This window comes from Haemorhous mexicanus, chromosome Z (assembly GCF_027477595.1).
Source record: "Haemorhous mexicanus isolate bHaeMex1 chromosome Z, bHaeMex1.pri, whole genome shotgun sequence".
Taxonomy (NCBI): Eukaryota; Metazoa; Chordata; class Aves; order Passeriformes; family Fringillidae; genus Haemorhous; species Haemorhous mexicanus.
Genome location: NC_082381.1, coordinates 65057060 through 65070039, shown reverse-complemented (window position 1 = coordinate 65070039; position 12980 = coordinate 65057060). Strand labels below are relative to the sequence as shown.

At 42.2% G+C, this 12980-nt stretch overlaps 1 protein-coding gene across 7 annotated transcripts in view; it reads right to left on the bottom strand.

Moving 5' to 3' along the window:
* IQGAP2 (IQ motif containing GTPase activating protein 2) overlaps positions 1–12980 on the bottom strand; it is a 122838-nt gene that overhangs the window by 92541 nt on the left and 17317 nt on the right. For all 7 annotated transcript variants that reach the window (XM_059836464.1, XM_059836466.1, XM_059836465.1 and 4 more), the window contains exon 2: positions 8772–8871. In XM_059836464.1, coding sequence (XP_059692447.1) covers positions 8772–8871 — 100 coding nt within the window. The remainder of the gene's footprint in view (positions 1–8771; positions 8872–12980) is intronic.

Below are 12980 nucleotides of genomic sequence, written 5' to 3'. Positions count from 1 at the left end.
GAAGAGGTAGCTCCACAGTTGGTCTTTTGTCTTTCATCTATTTGTGAATTGATATCTAATAGCACCAACCACTTCATATGAGACGCCAAGGAGGTCATATGACTTGAAACCACAAAATAAAAATCTTGTCAGGAAATTTTTTCCTTGTGTTTTAAAGAAAACATTCAGCTGAATTACTTTAAGTTGTACTAATTCAAAAATGCATGTCAGTTCTACAACACAGTTGAAAAACAAATACATCACTTAAATTTTCCAGGGGATGGTTTGGCTTAAAGAATCTTTCCCCCTTTTGGTGTTAAATCTGGGACTGAAGAGATTACCCTGAAACCTGTCTTCCTGTGCATTACAGAAAGTGCATAATTAATTCAAAGAAACATGGAGAGCTGGAAAACAAACTATGAACAGAGCCATTTTCACAGCTCTCCCTAATTGGAGTGAGGTGGAAAGAATCTGAGATGTTTATATAGCCACACACACAGAGGTCTGCACATGCCTATCTAAATCTAGCAACAAAAATAGCAAAAGCAATTATGGGAGGCTGTCAAATTATCAGCCTCAAATGACAGTGATTCTAGAACACCAAGAAGTGCTCTGACAAATGTCCAAGCTCCTACAAAGTCCACATATACTCTTATCTCCTCTGGGACACTACTGTACTCTACCTTTTAGGAGACCCTTGAACTGAAATACAGGTGAATACAAAGTAATCTTTATTAAAGCACATGAATTATTGGAGACTAACAGCAATCAAAAGCACCACACAGTGCACATAGCTGAGCCACACAACCTCACAACCCAATCAGCCCAGTTGTAAATCTGACCACACATTGCTTTAAAAAGCAACCACACCCCTTGCACAGGAGTGCCACTCATCTCATGATGGGGAACACTGGTTGTGCAACAGCTCTGTCTACTAACACAGGATTCACATGGTCTGTGACCACCAACATCCACAGCCAAAGCAGTTTCCAGCATTACTCCATTCTTAAATATGAGATACAAACTGCCAGAGTGCTCCTTCTCTGAACAATGAATGGTTGAGACATTTACAACAGAAGTGATTTTCAAAGGAGCCCAGACTACATCCCTCAGGAATTGTCTTATTCTATAAAGCATTGGTTTGCAGTACCTGGAAGGCAAAAGCTGGGTGCAGTGCCATACCTGCACATATAGTGAGCACTGATCGCTCCAGTCCTTGAGCTGCTTTTCCCATCCAGAGCTGTGGGTACAGCAGCACACTTGGGGTTTTTTGCAAATATAAACATTCATTAGACCAATTTTAGGACTTTCAGCTTCAAAACAGTAGCTAAGTCACAGAGATGTGGATCTCTAGCACCCAAAAAGTAATTGCAAAGGCCTTCTGCTCTAGCCGCATGTTTCTTGCGAACAGTCATTTCTTATATCCAGTACACCCACACACACCTGTGGGCACCTCACTAGCATCAGTGGTCAGTACAAAGTAGTGCTATAGAGGTTACCACATACAGCTACTGACCCATCTCTTCTGACCTACGGAGAGCTATTCATACCTGCCCACAAGGCTTTCTGCCAGAGCCTGAATAAACACTTCTTCCAAAGATCAACAGCTCTCCAGGACACGGTAAGCTGAGAAAGAAGGATCTCAACATGTGAAAAGTACACTCCTGCAAAGGGGCTGCTAAGAAGCAAATTCCTTCAGTCCAGGTAACCTCCTCCTCTGATCCAAGGCAAACAGGCAGATGATGACATAAAGCAGCAAGTGCTGCACTAGGGATAGAGTCCAACGGGACAAGTGCCAGGGAGAATGCACCACTCTTGGGTCAGCTGCTCCAGCAGCATGGCATGCAGCCATCGCAGCCTGCAGTCCAGACTGGGTGGCATGGGCAAAGCACACAAGTACTGCCACACATGCTGTCATTTATTCTGCCATTAACACACAGAGAAGCAAAGGCCTTGGCTGCTCTCAGATAAACATGAAACAGTGCAGAAGGACTTACCCAAAGGTCAAGAGCAACACTTAAGCCCTTCACTAAGCCCTAATACTAAGCAAAAATGTCCTTCCTTTCTATGGGTACTGTCACAGATCCTTCCCAACAGCAGCTTCATATGACTCTCTTAAGCAAAGTACAAACCCTAAGTACCATTAATCCCCACAGCTCTTGTCCCTCTCTGCACATCTCAGCCCCAAACTTTCATTTAGCAGCCTTCCAGATACAGAGTTTTGGGTTGGTGATGTACCAACACCCTTGCCAGTATCCCTACTCATTCATGTGATCCCCATGGTAATGTAACAAATCAGCCCCTACTGATACCTTGGTGAGGCCACCTCAGGTCACACTTAATATTAACTAGGAGCTAGCCAGGGTGCAGAATGAAGCCACCACTTTGACCTGACAATCAGGTAGTCTTGTGAGAGGAGTCAAAGAAGCTTTCTAGTTGCACCACAGATAATCCAAGATGTAGAGGAGAAAGTGAAGGAGAAACGAAAATGCTGTGTGCTCTCTTGGTGAAACTTAGCCTACAAACACCAATACATGGGCAGCAGAGCATGAACTAACTTCTAATTTGTCAGTCTTCCATTAAAAAAAAAATATCAAAAAACCAACAAACTACAATTCCTTTTACAAGACAGTAGTGCCTAAAAGAAAGGTGGAAAACTTTGAGAAAGAGAACTTACTGGCTCTGAAGCGACTACACTGTTAGCTCCAGTGCATGCCATGGGACAACTGCCATATGGTTCAGTCTACGAAAACAAAGGCCACGTCCATCATTACTTGGCATCATTATTCCACAAGCATACACACTGAGCAATGACCCATTACACGTTACCTCAACATGCCAGTAAGCAGGTCAATGCATCCTGTACAGAAACTAGCACAAAAGGCTTCTCTTGCCTTTAGATCTCACCGTCAAGACTTTTCATATGCAAATATCACTATCCAAGCAATTATTGGATTGATTGATACCACTGACATCACACCTGCATACATAAATCCTGGCTTATCCGCGCGATTGTATAACTCTCCAAAACAAAATGCTCCTCCACTGATATCTGGTAGTCCAGGTGAGCGTGCTGAGGACCAAGATGTGAGACAGTAAGTACACTTGTTGATCAGTACTTCTCTGTGGACCAAGATACTTGCAAGAGGTATAACACAGCTAAGCAGGTTTCTTCAAGGAATTTCACCTCATGACACACCCTAATTTCAAACACTTGACCTCTACAGAGGTGCTGCCAGTCACGTTCACTAGCACTTTATTTGGCTTAAAGCAGGCAGAGGTGGGGAGACAAAGTTCATCATTTACAACACGGTAGTAGACTACCAATCCCAAAAGAATTTTCTGACAAACTTCTATGAAACACGTTACTAAGAAATATTTTAATATTTTCTGCCAAAAATTAGGTAGTTTTAGAGCTAGATTACAATATTTTATATTTACTAAGGGCACAGGTCTTTAAATATTCCTGTAGTCTGAAACTATTTGAGTAATATTAATTCATTCATTACCTGCCAGGGCTGAACGGTTGCCATAATTTTATTCCTGGAGAAATGCAGGAATCCAACAACATGAAACCTGGCAGACTTCACTCATAGTACACCAAGTCTTTGTAGGACTCTGGTGCCCTCCCCAGAAACAGTGACCCTCTTAGCCACCCTCCATGGTCCCACAGTCCTGGCAACTTGAGCTTTCTGTTTTGCCATGGTACTGCAAAACTTTTGGCTTTAACAAAAGACAAGCAAGCACTTCAGGGTTTGACCTTTTAAGTACATTAAACTGTAGCTACATTTTTGTTCAGCAGTTCATAACTATCATATCATCAACCAATGCTGCAACTAGCCTTTGCAAACCAACTAACAAAAACCAACATTATGAAAGAGGCAGGTTTTGGAAACAAAACAGGACAATTTGTTTTTCTATTGAAAAGAAGTTGCAGAAGAATGAGAATTTACTTATTCAACATTAAAAAAAAAAAAAGACTTATCAAAAAGAAACTTCCTGGATAGTTTTCTTTTACTGTATCTTTATTGTCCTAATACTAAAGCTAAAACTTCAGTGTTTTATACAAGTTACTGCCTTACTGAACAGTTGAGCATGAAAAAAAATGTTCTGGCAGCTCTGTTTATGAAATTGCAGAATATACTTTATGAAACAAAGTATATTCCATTTCACACAGGGAGAGTCAAGGCTAGTAAAATGAGGAGTTCCATGGTTCAAATTCAATCTTATCATAAGAAGGTATAATTTCTAAAAAGCCAAGAGAAACAGTATCTACTTTATGGATGATTATAGCCTATCCAGCCACAACACATTTAGTGAAAATTTGATTTGCTTTCTATGCCAAAGCTTCAATCATAATTTAAATCCTTCAAATCTGTATTATCTTTGCAGCGCAGTAATTACACATCAGCAGAGAAAAGCAACAGCAAAAGCCAAACCCAAGCCAGAATTTGGTGTGCTGGTTATTTCCTTTGGAAAGGGGGATGCTGTGGTCAATATTACTTCTGCCAAATTGGGGCTGTGAAAAATGTGGACATGCACCTGTTAAAATTCACATAATCCAAGAAAACCTGAGGACTTGTGACACAGCTGTTTATGCCCACCTTAGATCTTTGCTATTTACTAGTATCATTTTCCAAATTATACCGGATATGTGTCAGGGTAACATCTGGAGGGCTTCTATTAGTGGCATCCATGGCTACACTTCTTAAAGTGCAAAAATCCCTACTCCTAATTGTATATTCTTGATTTTTTTCTTCTCAGAAGTTCAAGGAAATGGGATGCTATCAATTTTTTGCTCCTTTTTCGTTAGTAGGCAAGAGACTTTGCTCAAAGGTAAAAGTAATAAATCAAACAATATATATCAGCAACCAAACCCTCATTTTATCAGATGTGAAATCTCAGGAAGAAAGGGGCCCAGCAATCTAACAAAAAAAAAAAAAAAAAAAAAGAGATTCTTTCCTCAATATCAAATATAACACCCTATCAAACTTTACTGACTTATGCAGATATTACAAGCCTGCTCATTGTATTTAAAAACCAATTTCCTATGTTATAGAGGTGTAACAGATACTGTGCCTAGCTCAGAAGAAGCATCAGCTACCCATGACAGGATCCTTTTTTTCATGTTGAACTTTTAGCCAAGTTTTTATTAAAGCTGGACCACCATAATTAAATATGCAAACAGTGATTGAAAAGTAGCTGAAAGCATACATTCTTCACCTGTTTAATTCATTTTGTAATTTTAAAATGCAGAGCTGCCATAAAATAATGTTTTCATTACAAACATGGTGAGAAGTAAAATATGCCTCTTGACACAGCACCAGTCATGTTCTGCTTGATCTTTTGCTATTTGTTGTTTATTTCAGTATTTACTACTCTCCAGTATGGACCAAGGCACATTGTATTTGCACACAGTTGATTATCTAAAATAGTATTGCTGTAATTTCAGCAGCTGCCAACTGGAAAAACTCACCTCGACTTACTCATTCAGTCTATTTATTGCCATTGATATCCACAGTGTTATGAATATTAAAATGTCCTCTCCAAGCACTCATGAAAAAGATTAAATATGTCCTAAAGGCATTTCCCACTCCCCAGATTCACCCAGGAGGGTACTGCTGTGAGCAAGCAAGCAGAGTTCTGGGTGGCTTCACAACCAGCTGCTGCACCTGGGGCTGAAGGCACCATCCTGCCTGCTCTGGCTCAGACCCACTGCCACAAGCACACAGCAGGGGAGAAGGGCCTGCACATCCCATGGGTGCTGCTGCACAGCTGGGGAGCACCCAACTAGCACCCCTCCATCCAGTAGCAGCCAAAGCTGCAGATGCCCATCACTTGGGAATATTTCCTGTGAAAGCACTCTCCCAGTGCAGCTGAAGGGCAGGACCCACCACGTATTTTGGGAGAAGCCTACACTCAAGCCTCCCCAGCTGGTCTCATTTGAATTGTGACCCTGCTGCTCACTCTCTCACTTTCCAGAGTCCCCAGTTTTGTTCAGGCTCTGTACTGACAGCAAAAATGCTCTAATCATGCAGGTACAGACACGGACTGTATATCAGCAAGTTTCACCCCTAACCAAGCACACAGAGTGAATAACCATGCAAGTGAGAAGCAACACAGAACTTTCTCATGTTTCCCATTTCTCCAGATTGGTGCTGGTAAAAGTGTGGTCATGCACCTTTGACATTCGAACCTGGGTCTAGCAATCCCTCAGTTTCCCTGGACAACATAAGTCACCTCCTGGGAAAGCAGGAGCTAGGGGCTGCACAGCCATGAGACACAGGCATTTCTATTTGTTTCTGCAAGCTTTTTGTAGCTGTTTGTTGTTGGGCTGTTTTCACAGTAGCAAGAGTGTCTTGGAGCAAAGCCTCATGGCACAACAAAATTACCTCAATGGTTCTCTGTGAGGAGAGATTCTCCTTACTTTTTTTTTTCCTCCCAGCAGCTCTGACTACCCAAAAGCACTCCTAGGGCCTCTACCATGCCCTGCATGATCACCCTTTCCTTCCTAATGAGCACCGGGACTGGTGCACTGAGGCAGAGGAGGACATCCAGCAGCATCGTGCTGCCTCATCAGCTCCATCCATGACAGCCCAATCCCTTCACTTAGCCAGCACAGCAAGCTGACCCATCTGACTGAGGGCAATCTCTTCAATTGCACACTGAGGACAGCAGGAGCATGTGGAGCAGGTCAGTTCTCCCTGGCAGCAGGACAACACTTGTAAGGGAAGTACAATGTTCCTTACACTGCAGAACTCATCCCCACCTTATAAAGTAATCACTATTGAACACTACTAGTAGATTCTGATTTTCCAAACAGAGATCCAGAAAAGCTTCCAGGTACCTAACAACCCTGGAAGTAATTGTCCTAGCTATGAAGTCCCATCATGGACTGCAGAGCTAAAACTATGCTTCCTCTAGAAAATTGCTAGTGGCAAGAATCTCTATGAAAACAAACACAAGGAAGGGGAGGAGGTTACTCATAGGAGATGCTATTTTAAGTCATTAGTTGTAAAAATTATTTCACATCTCCTTGTGAAATATCAAGGGAGCCGCTTCAAATTAGCTAGAGGACTCATTTTCAAAATGACACATAGCCTGGGAAAGAGGAAGGTTGAAGACAGCCAGGAAGAAAAAGTAGTCATAGCAGCAGCAGAATAGAAAAGGTAGAATTTGGAGACAAGATGCCATAAGGCAGCAGATAGGTGAGTTGCAACTTACCAAGGAAAAACCTTGAGTGAAATCAAACCTTGACTCACTGAGGTTAGCTGATATGGTGGACCTGATCTAACACCTCCACAAGTGAAACCTGCTCCCTTCCCTTTCTGAAGCGTGCAGCCGCACCCCATCCTCTTCCTCTTGCCTGCTCAGATTCTCCTCTGACCCCTTGATCAGACCAGTCAGCTCCTTAAACCACAGAAAACTAACTCAGCAAAGAAACTTCACTTAGCCAGCACAGCAAGCTGACCCATCTGACTGAGGGCAATCTCTTCAATTGCACACTGGGGGCAGCAGGAGCATGTGGAGCAGGTCAGTTCTCCCTGGCAGCAGGACAACACTTGTCGTCTTAAATATTTGAACAGGGAACCACTGCGGGAGAAAGAGGAAGAAAGAGCAAAGGAGGCAATGTTTGCTACACCAAATGGAGCAATGTAGTGAAGAGGAAGTAAGAATGGCTGATTTTTATAACAATACCCCTAGGACAAAACCTTTGGCAGCTATTGAGAAGGAAACACTGTGGATTCAAGGCCCAGAGCACAATAGAATAGTCGATTACTGACCGAAATACACTTGTTTAAACCAATACAAAGATGCTAAGCTTCATCTTCATACTAAAGTTTCACAGCTTGCACTACTAATCACAATTCAAGTTTTCTTTTCTCAATAGAAATTCATAGGAAAGTCATCCAAACACAGTTTGTAAGTAAAACCACCATTGTCAACAAACACAAAGCAGAAGCAAGACACTACCAGTGGTGCCAATAACAGTAATGTGAGTATAAGAGGCATCTTTGAAAAAGTCTGATCAGACAGAATATAAAATAGGCTTTTGCATAAATAATAATTGCAGCACTTGAAGCTACTTCAAAAGCACAAGGATATTGTACCCGGTTTCCCAGCTCTCTAATTATGAAAATGTTGTTGAATATTTGTTTTGAGAATGAAGTGAACATAGCAAAGTACATTTGCACAAAGGTGATCAAAACTCTGAGCACTTTCAAATCAGAGTTTCATCACTGTTGCTGTTGCTTTAAGAGATGAGTACTGCTGACCAGTAGGAACTGAAGCAAGAGCAGAGTCCATCTTCTCTTATTGCCCTGCCTGCACTTACCACTGTAATACAAAGCTGATATCAATCATTAAACCTGTAAGAGCCCAGGTGATTTTCTGCCATCTTAGTGACCTGAGTCACTCCACAAGAAGTAGCACCAAGAAGGGAGCACAGCCACAGAGCCAGGAGAAAAACACTTTCCCCAGTTAGTCACATAAGCCTGACTCAGCTTCTCACAAAACTACAGCCTTGTGTTTTAGCATCCAGCCCCAACTTGCAGTGAAAATGGACACCACAGCCAGTTTCAGGATGTTGTCTTGATTATTTCTAAATCTTTCTTTGAATCAGACTTTTCATACTGGCCATTAGTTTCTCATACTGAGTGCTATGATACTTCAATATTTAGTTAATCCAAGTAATTCAAGATGTTAAATCAAAAATTATGATCCTCAAGAACACAACAGGCCTGAACATCCACATTTAAAGGCCAGAAATCAGTGTGCTTTCATTTACTCACCTTTTTGCTTCTTCTAAGTGGCACAGATACTCATAAGCAATATTCTGACGCCTCCTCTCATCCATTTCCTCTGCAGAAAGCCTTTCATCATCCACAATAGCTGCAAACAGAAATGCATATCAAGTTATACACGAGTCTGTGTGATTTTTAGAGCAATTTTACTTAGAACCTGGGTGAATTGCTGAAGAAGGGAAATAAAAATAGCTATAGCTTCTCTTTAAAAGAGGCCTTTTATAGTATGGTGCACAAAGATGTCTAGGTCACCAAGAGTTTTCTGGTCTTTCTACAGAGAATTCAAGTTTCACTTCTTCAAGACCAAGCATGTATTGCTCTGAGGCCATTGCCTGGTTTGAGAGCAGGATGGAGCACTCAAACACGGGGGCTGAGGCTGGGACCCAGCAGCTTACACATCCTCAGAAGAGTTTGAGGACTCTTATGAGGAACCTCAAGGCAAAAAGCAGGTGGAGCAGCCCCATGCTAAGCAGATCCTCAACACTAGAGACAAAGACAACACACTATAAAGGTATCTCAAGGACAACATGGGAATTGGCTGCCGCTTCAGGAACCTGTGAGACTGCAACATGCTGAGCTGCCTCCCACTGATGGAGGTGATGATGGTTGTAATCAAATGAACCATCTGTGGTTTCTCCTACTTACTGCTGCAACCTCATCACCTCCCATAAAAACACTCTCCCAGCCTATTAAGTATGTCTGTGCACATCTCCAGCTGCAAATAACCCCAAGTATTTACATCTACCACCCAGTGACTGGTCTTTCTCTATTTGTAGATTACAGAGGGGGCCTCTGTGAGCAGTTCTCCCATTCTTCCAAATGTTTCTAGCAGTGAGTCTGAAGGAGCATTCTGTTATGCTGACTTCTGGGTGAATTTCAGCCACAGCAGTGAGACTTTTGTAAACAGCCTTCAGCATATACCAGTTACCAAAATGACACCCTATTTGTACTAAGCTGAGTATTGGACTAGATCATCTGGAAGATATCTTCCAACCTTGATCATTCTGCGAAAAACGTGGTCCTACATTCTTTCACGTTTTCAGGCACATGCTCACATCACCTCTCAGGCCATGGCTGGCAAATCAGTGAACCAGAATGAGTGGCAGCTCCTGCTAAAGAGACCTGTTTGGGGGGGACTGGCTCCCTGATCTGAGCCACTCCATACTTGCAGGCAGGGTCTGCAGGCACAAGGGAGGGGACGGAAATGCAGGGCTGGACTAGCTGCTTTCTGTGGCATCCCACAAGCAGGTTAGCTGAGAACATCATGACACATCCTCGGTAAAAAACCACAGCCCCTGCTCCTCCTGAAATGCACTGTGATGTGCTTTGTTAGGTCCATTCCCACACAGACTCGTGCATGCCACGAGCAAGTTCTCAGCTTTTTTCCTGAGAATTGCTTCACGTAGGGGATAAACACATTCAGGTAATGGATACCGGCAACTCAGGTAAAAAGCACTTAAAAACAGCAGGACTCTGGTTTTGGAAGTACTTGCATACCTTGAAACTTGTACCTCAAAAAAAAAAAAAAAAAAAGAGTCAGAGAAATTATCTCACATGCATTTACTGGGGATACAAAAGAAATTACACTATGCCCCCACATTTTTGACTGATGCTACCATACATTTGTTAAGGTCTTGTATAGCTGCTTCAAGCTTTGTAGCTTAAGTTTTAATGACCACATGGGAGTTGATATCTCTCATCTTCCTTTGCTTTTAAGATTGCTCTTCCTAATTACCCAGAGGTTTCATACACCAATCAAAAAAAACACGTCTTGCTCAGAGTTTCTTTTAAGTCTGGTAGCTCCAACAAGCATGACTCACTCTAAAATGAGCTCTCAGGTACTGTAATCAGGATATCACTTACCATGACCCAAAATATTAGTTTGGAGGCAAGCATGGGATGCAGACAGTAAAGCACTGCGCCTGGCAAACTGGCCATGGAGGCTGCTCTAATAGTGCTCTTGTCCTCACCACCATCAGCACAACTAGACAAGCTGCTCTGACTCCATGACATAGCTCCTCTGCTGCAGAGACCTCCTGACTTCCCAGAGCAAGGGAAAAACACTGATGAGCCACCACACTGAAGCATAATATATCATTTTATTGCTTGCAACACTGAGATCAAGGGCCCCTTTTCAAAAGCTCTCCCAGCTATGAGTGCTCACAAGTGGAGACAAGTGCTGTCAGAAGAGCTCAGCTGATTGTCCTATTTGGCTACAGTCCTGTCAGCTAGGGTGGGACAGCCAATCCCAGGCCAAGCCTTCATCCCCCATGACAATTCCCATGCCCTGTTCCTCGTAACTTGTTAAAGAATTGTTTACTCCTGCCCTCCAAAACAACTCAACACAGCCATAAGCAAATCAGAAAAAAAGGAAGCTTGTCTGAATATAGACACATGATCCATGTGATAAGTATCAGTCTAGGAATTAACCTGAATAACACTAATGCTTTGCAATTTAGTCCTGGATCTGCATGTCCATGGGTGCCTCCCATGCCCAACAAAGGTATCCTAGATCAAGCAGCCCTGGCCAAACTCAAATCCCTCATTAAAGTTATTGGCAATGATTGATTCAGAGTGTGGATGAAGGCACCAACAGATACTGTGGAATTGTAATAGTTGCTCTGCTTAGCAAACACTGCAACAATGAGAGGTAAGAGCAAGATTCAAAATCAAGTAACTTGTATACTCTGGGAAGTGGAAAACCCAGCTCCTTTCTGGAGGAGGTATCAGCAGTCCACAAGCTGAAAATCAGACATTTCTGTTAGGGCCAAAGCAGCTGAAGTTCTGGGCACTGAAAATACAGAACACAGGGAATGCCAACACCTACAGTGCTAATCCTGGGAGGAGTCTCTTACAACACCAGCTTCCAACGAATCTGATTACACACTTACCCTCCAGCATATACTGGCTTCAAAGCAACTGTGCTATCACATCAAGAGTGGCTGCAGACACAGCTTCAGCAACAGAAATGACAACCTGCAGGTAGCCTCAGGACTGAGCTGTAGAGGCAATTACTTTGAAGACTTAGGTTCTTAAAGTCTAGTCTATAATAACATATTTTGGCAAGGGCTTCAGTCTTTGACTAGAGTCCTGTGTACCTCTTCCTTCAAACATCCTGAGAGCATCCATCAAACCAGACACACCAAGTTCAACACACAAACAAGTTTGGTTTGGAGACAGAAAGCTCAGTCATTCTGCTTAACAGAACAAGTATTAGTCAGAAGACTAGGAAGATTGATGAAAGAATAAACACATTTCTGCTCTATCAGTAACTTTTTGATAATGCTCAGCTCACAATGAAGGAGAGTGATGCAATAAAGGGTTTTATGTGGGAGAGCAATCAGGGCTGGGCTTCACCTGAGGATCTCTACCAAGCAGAATCCTGACACAAAATCTTCCAGCTGAGAAGATCCAAATTCCATAGAACAAGGCACACACTCCATGAAAGTTATACAGAGGGAAAAAGTAATCTAAACAACATCTTATGATTAAATTCATTAATTATGTGACTTAACTTCAAATTCAGAGGAATTCCCTTGAAGAGGGAATGTTAGGAGCAAATCTGGACAATCAACAAGATCTAATAAAAATGCTAGTCTTAAAGCTATTTTAATTCATTTTAGATGTTGACACCCTGTTAGCCAAGAGTTAGTAGACATAAAACATGTGCTAAGACACCAAGTTCACTTATAGACACCTCTTCATGAAAAAAACACTAAAGGAAGAATGTGTATGAAACACCTGGAACAGTGAGAAGTACTAAAACTTAAATTGCCACACATGGGAGATTTATTCTGGTACTCAGTACAGCACACCAACTTTCTTCCCACAATTGATTCAACAGAAATAAAGGAACATTCTACTGGCAGCTTCCTATGTACGTATATTCTACATATTTAGCATAAAAGTGCTTACCAAGGAGTTTTCCTAAATTTAAGACTTGGTCATCTTCCATCAACTGACACATTGTACTTACATACACTCTCCTCATCAGGAAATTGCCCTGTGTAGGCAGTATCTAGGACTAATTGATGTTTGAGGTCTGGTTGTGAATTGCAAAAACTTTCCAATGCACCCTGATCCAAGATAGCCACTCCAGCTATTGGCAAATTCTTGGAGTTATGCCAGTTGCTGACCACAGAGCTGAGAACTCAGCCCAAGGCACTTCATGACCTACAGTCAACATGGGATGATTGT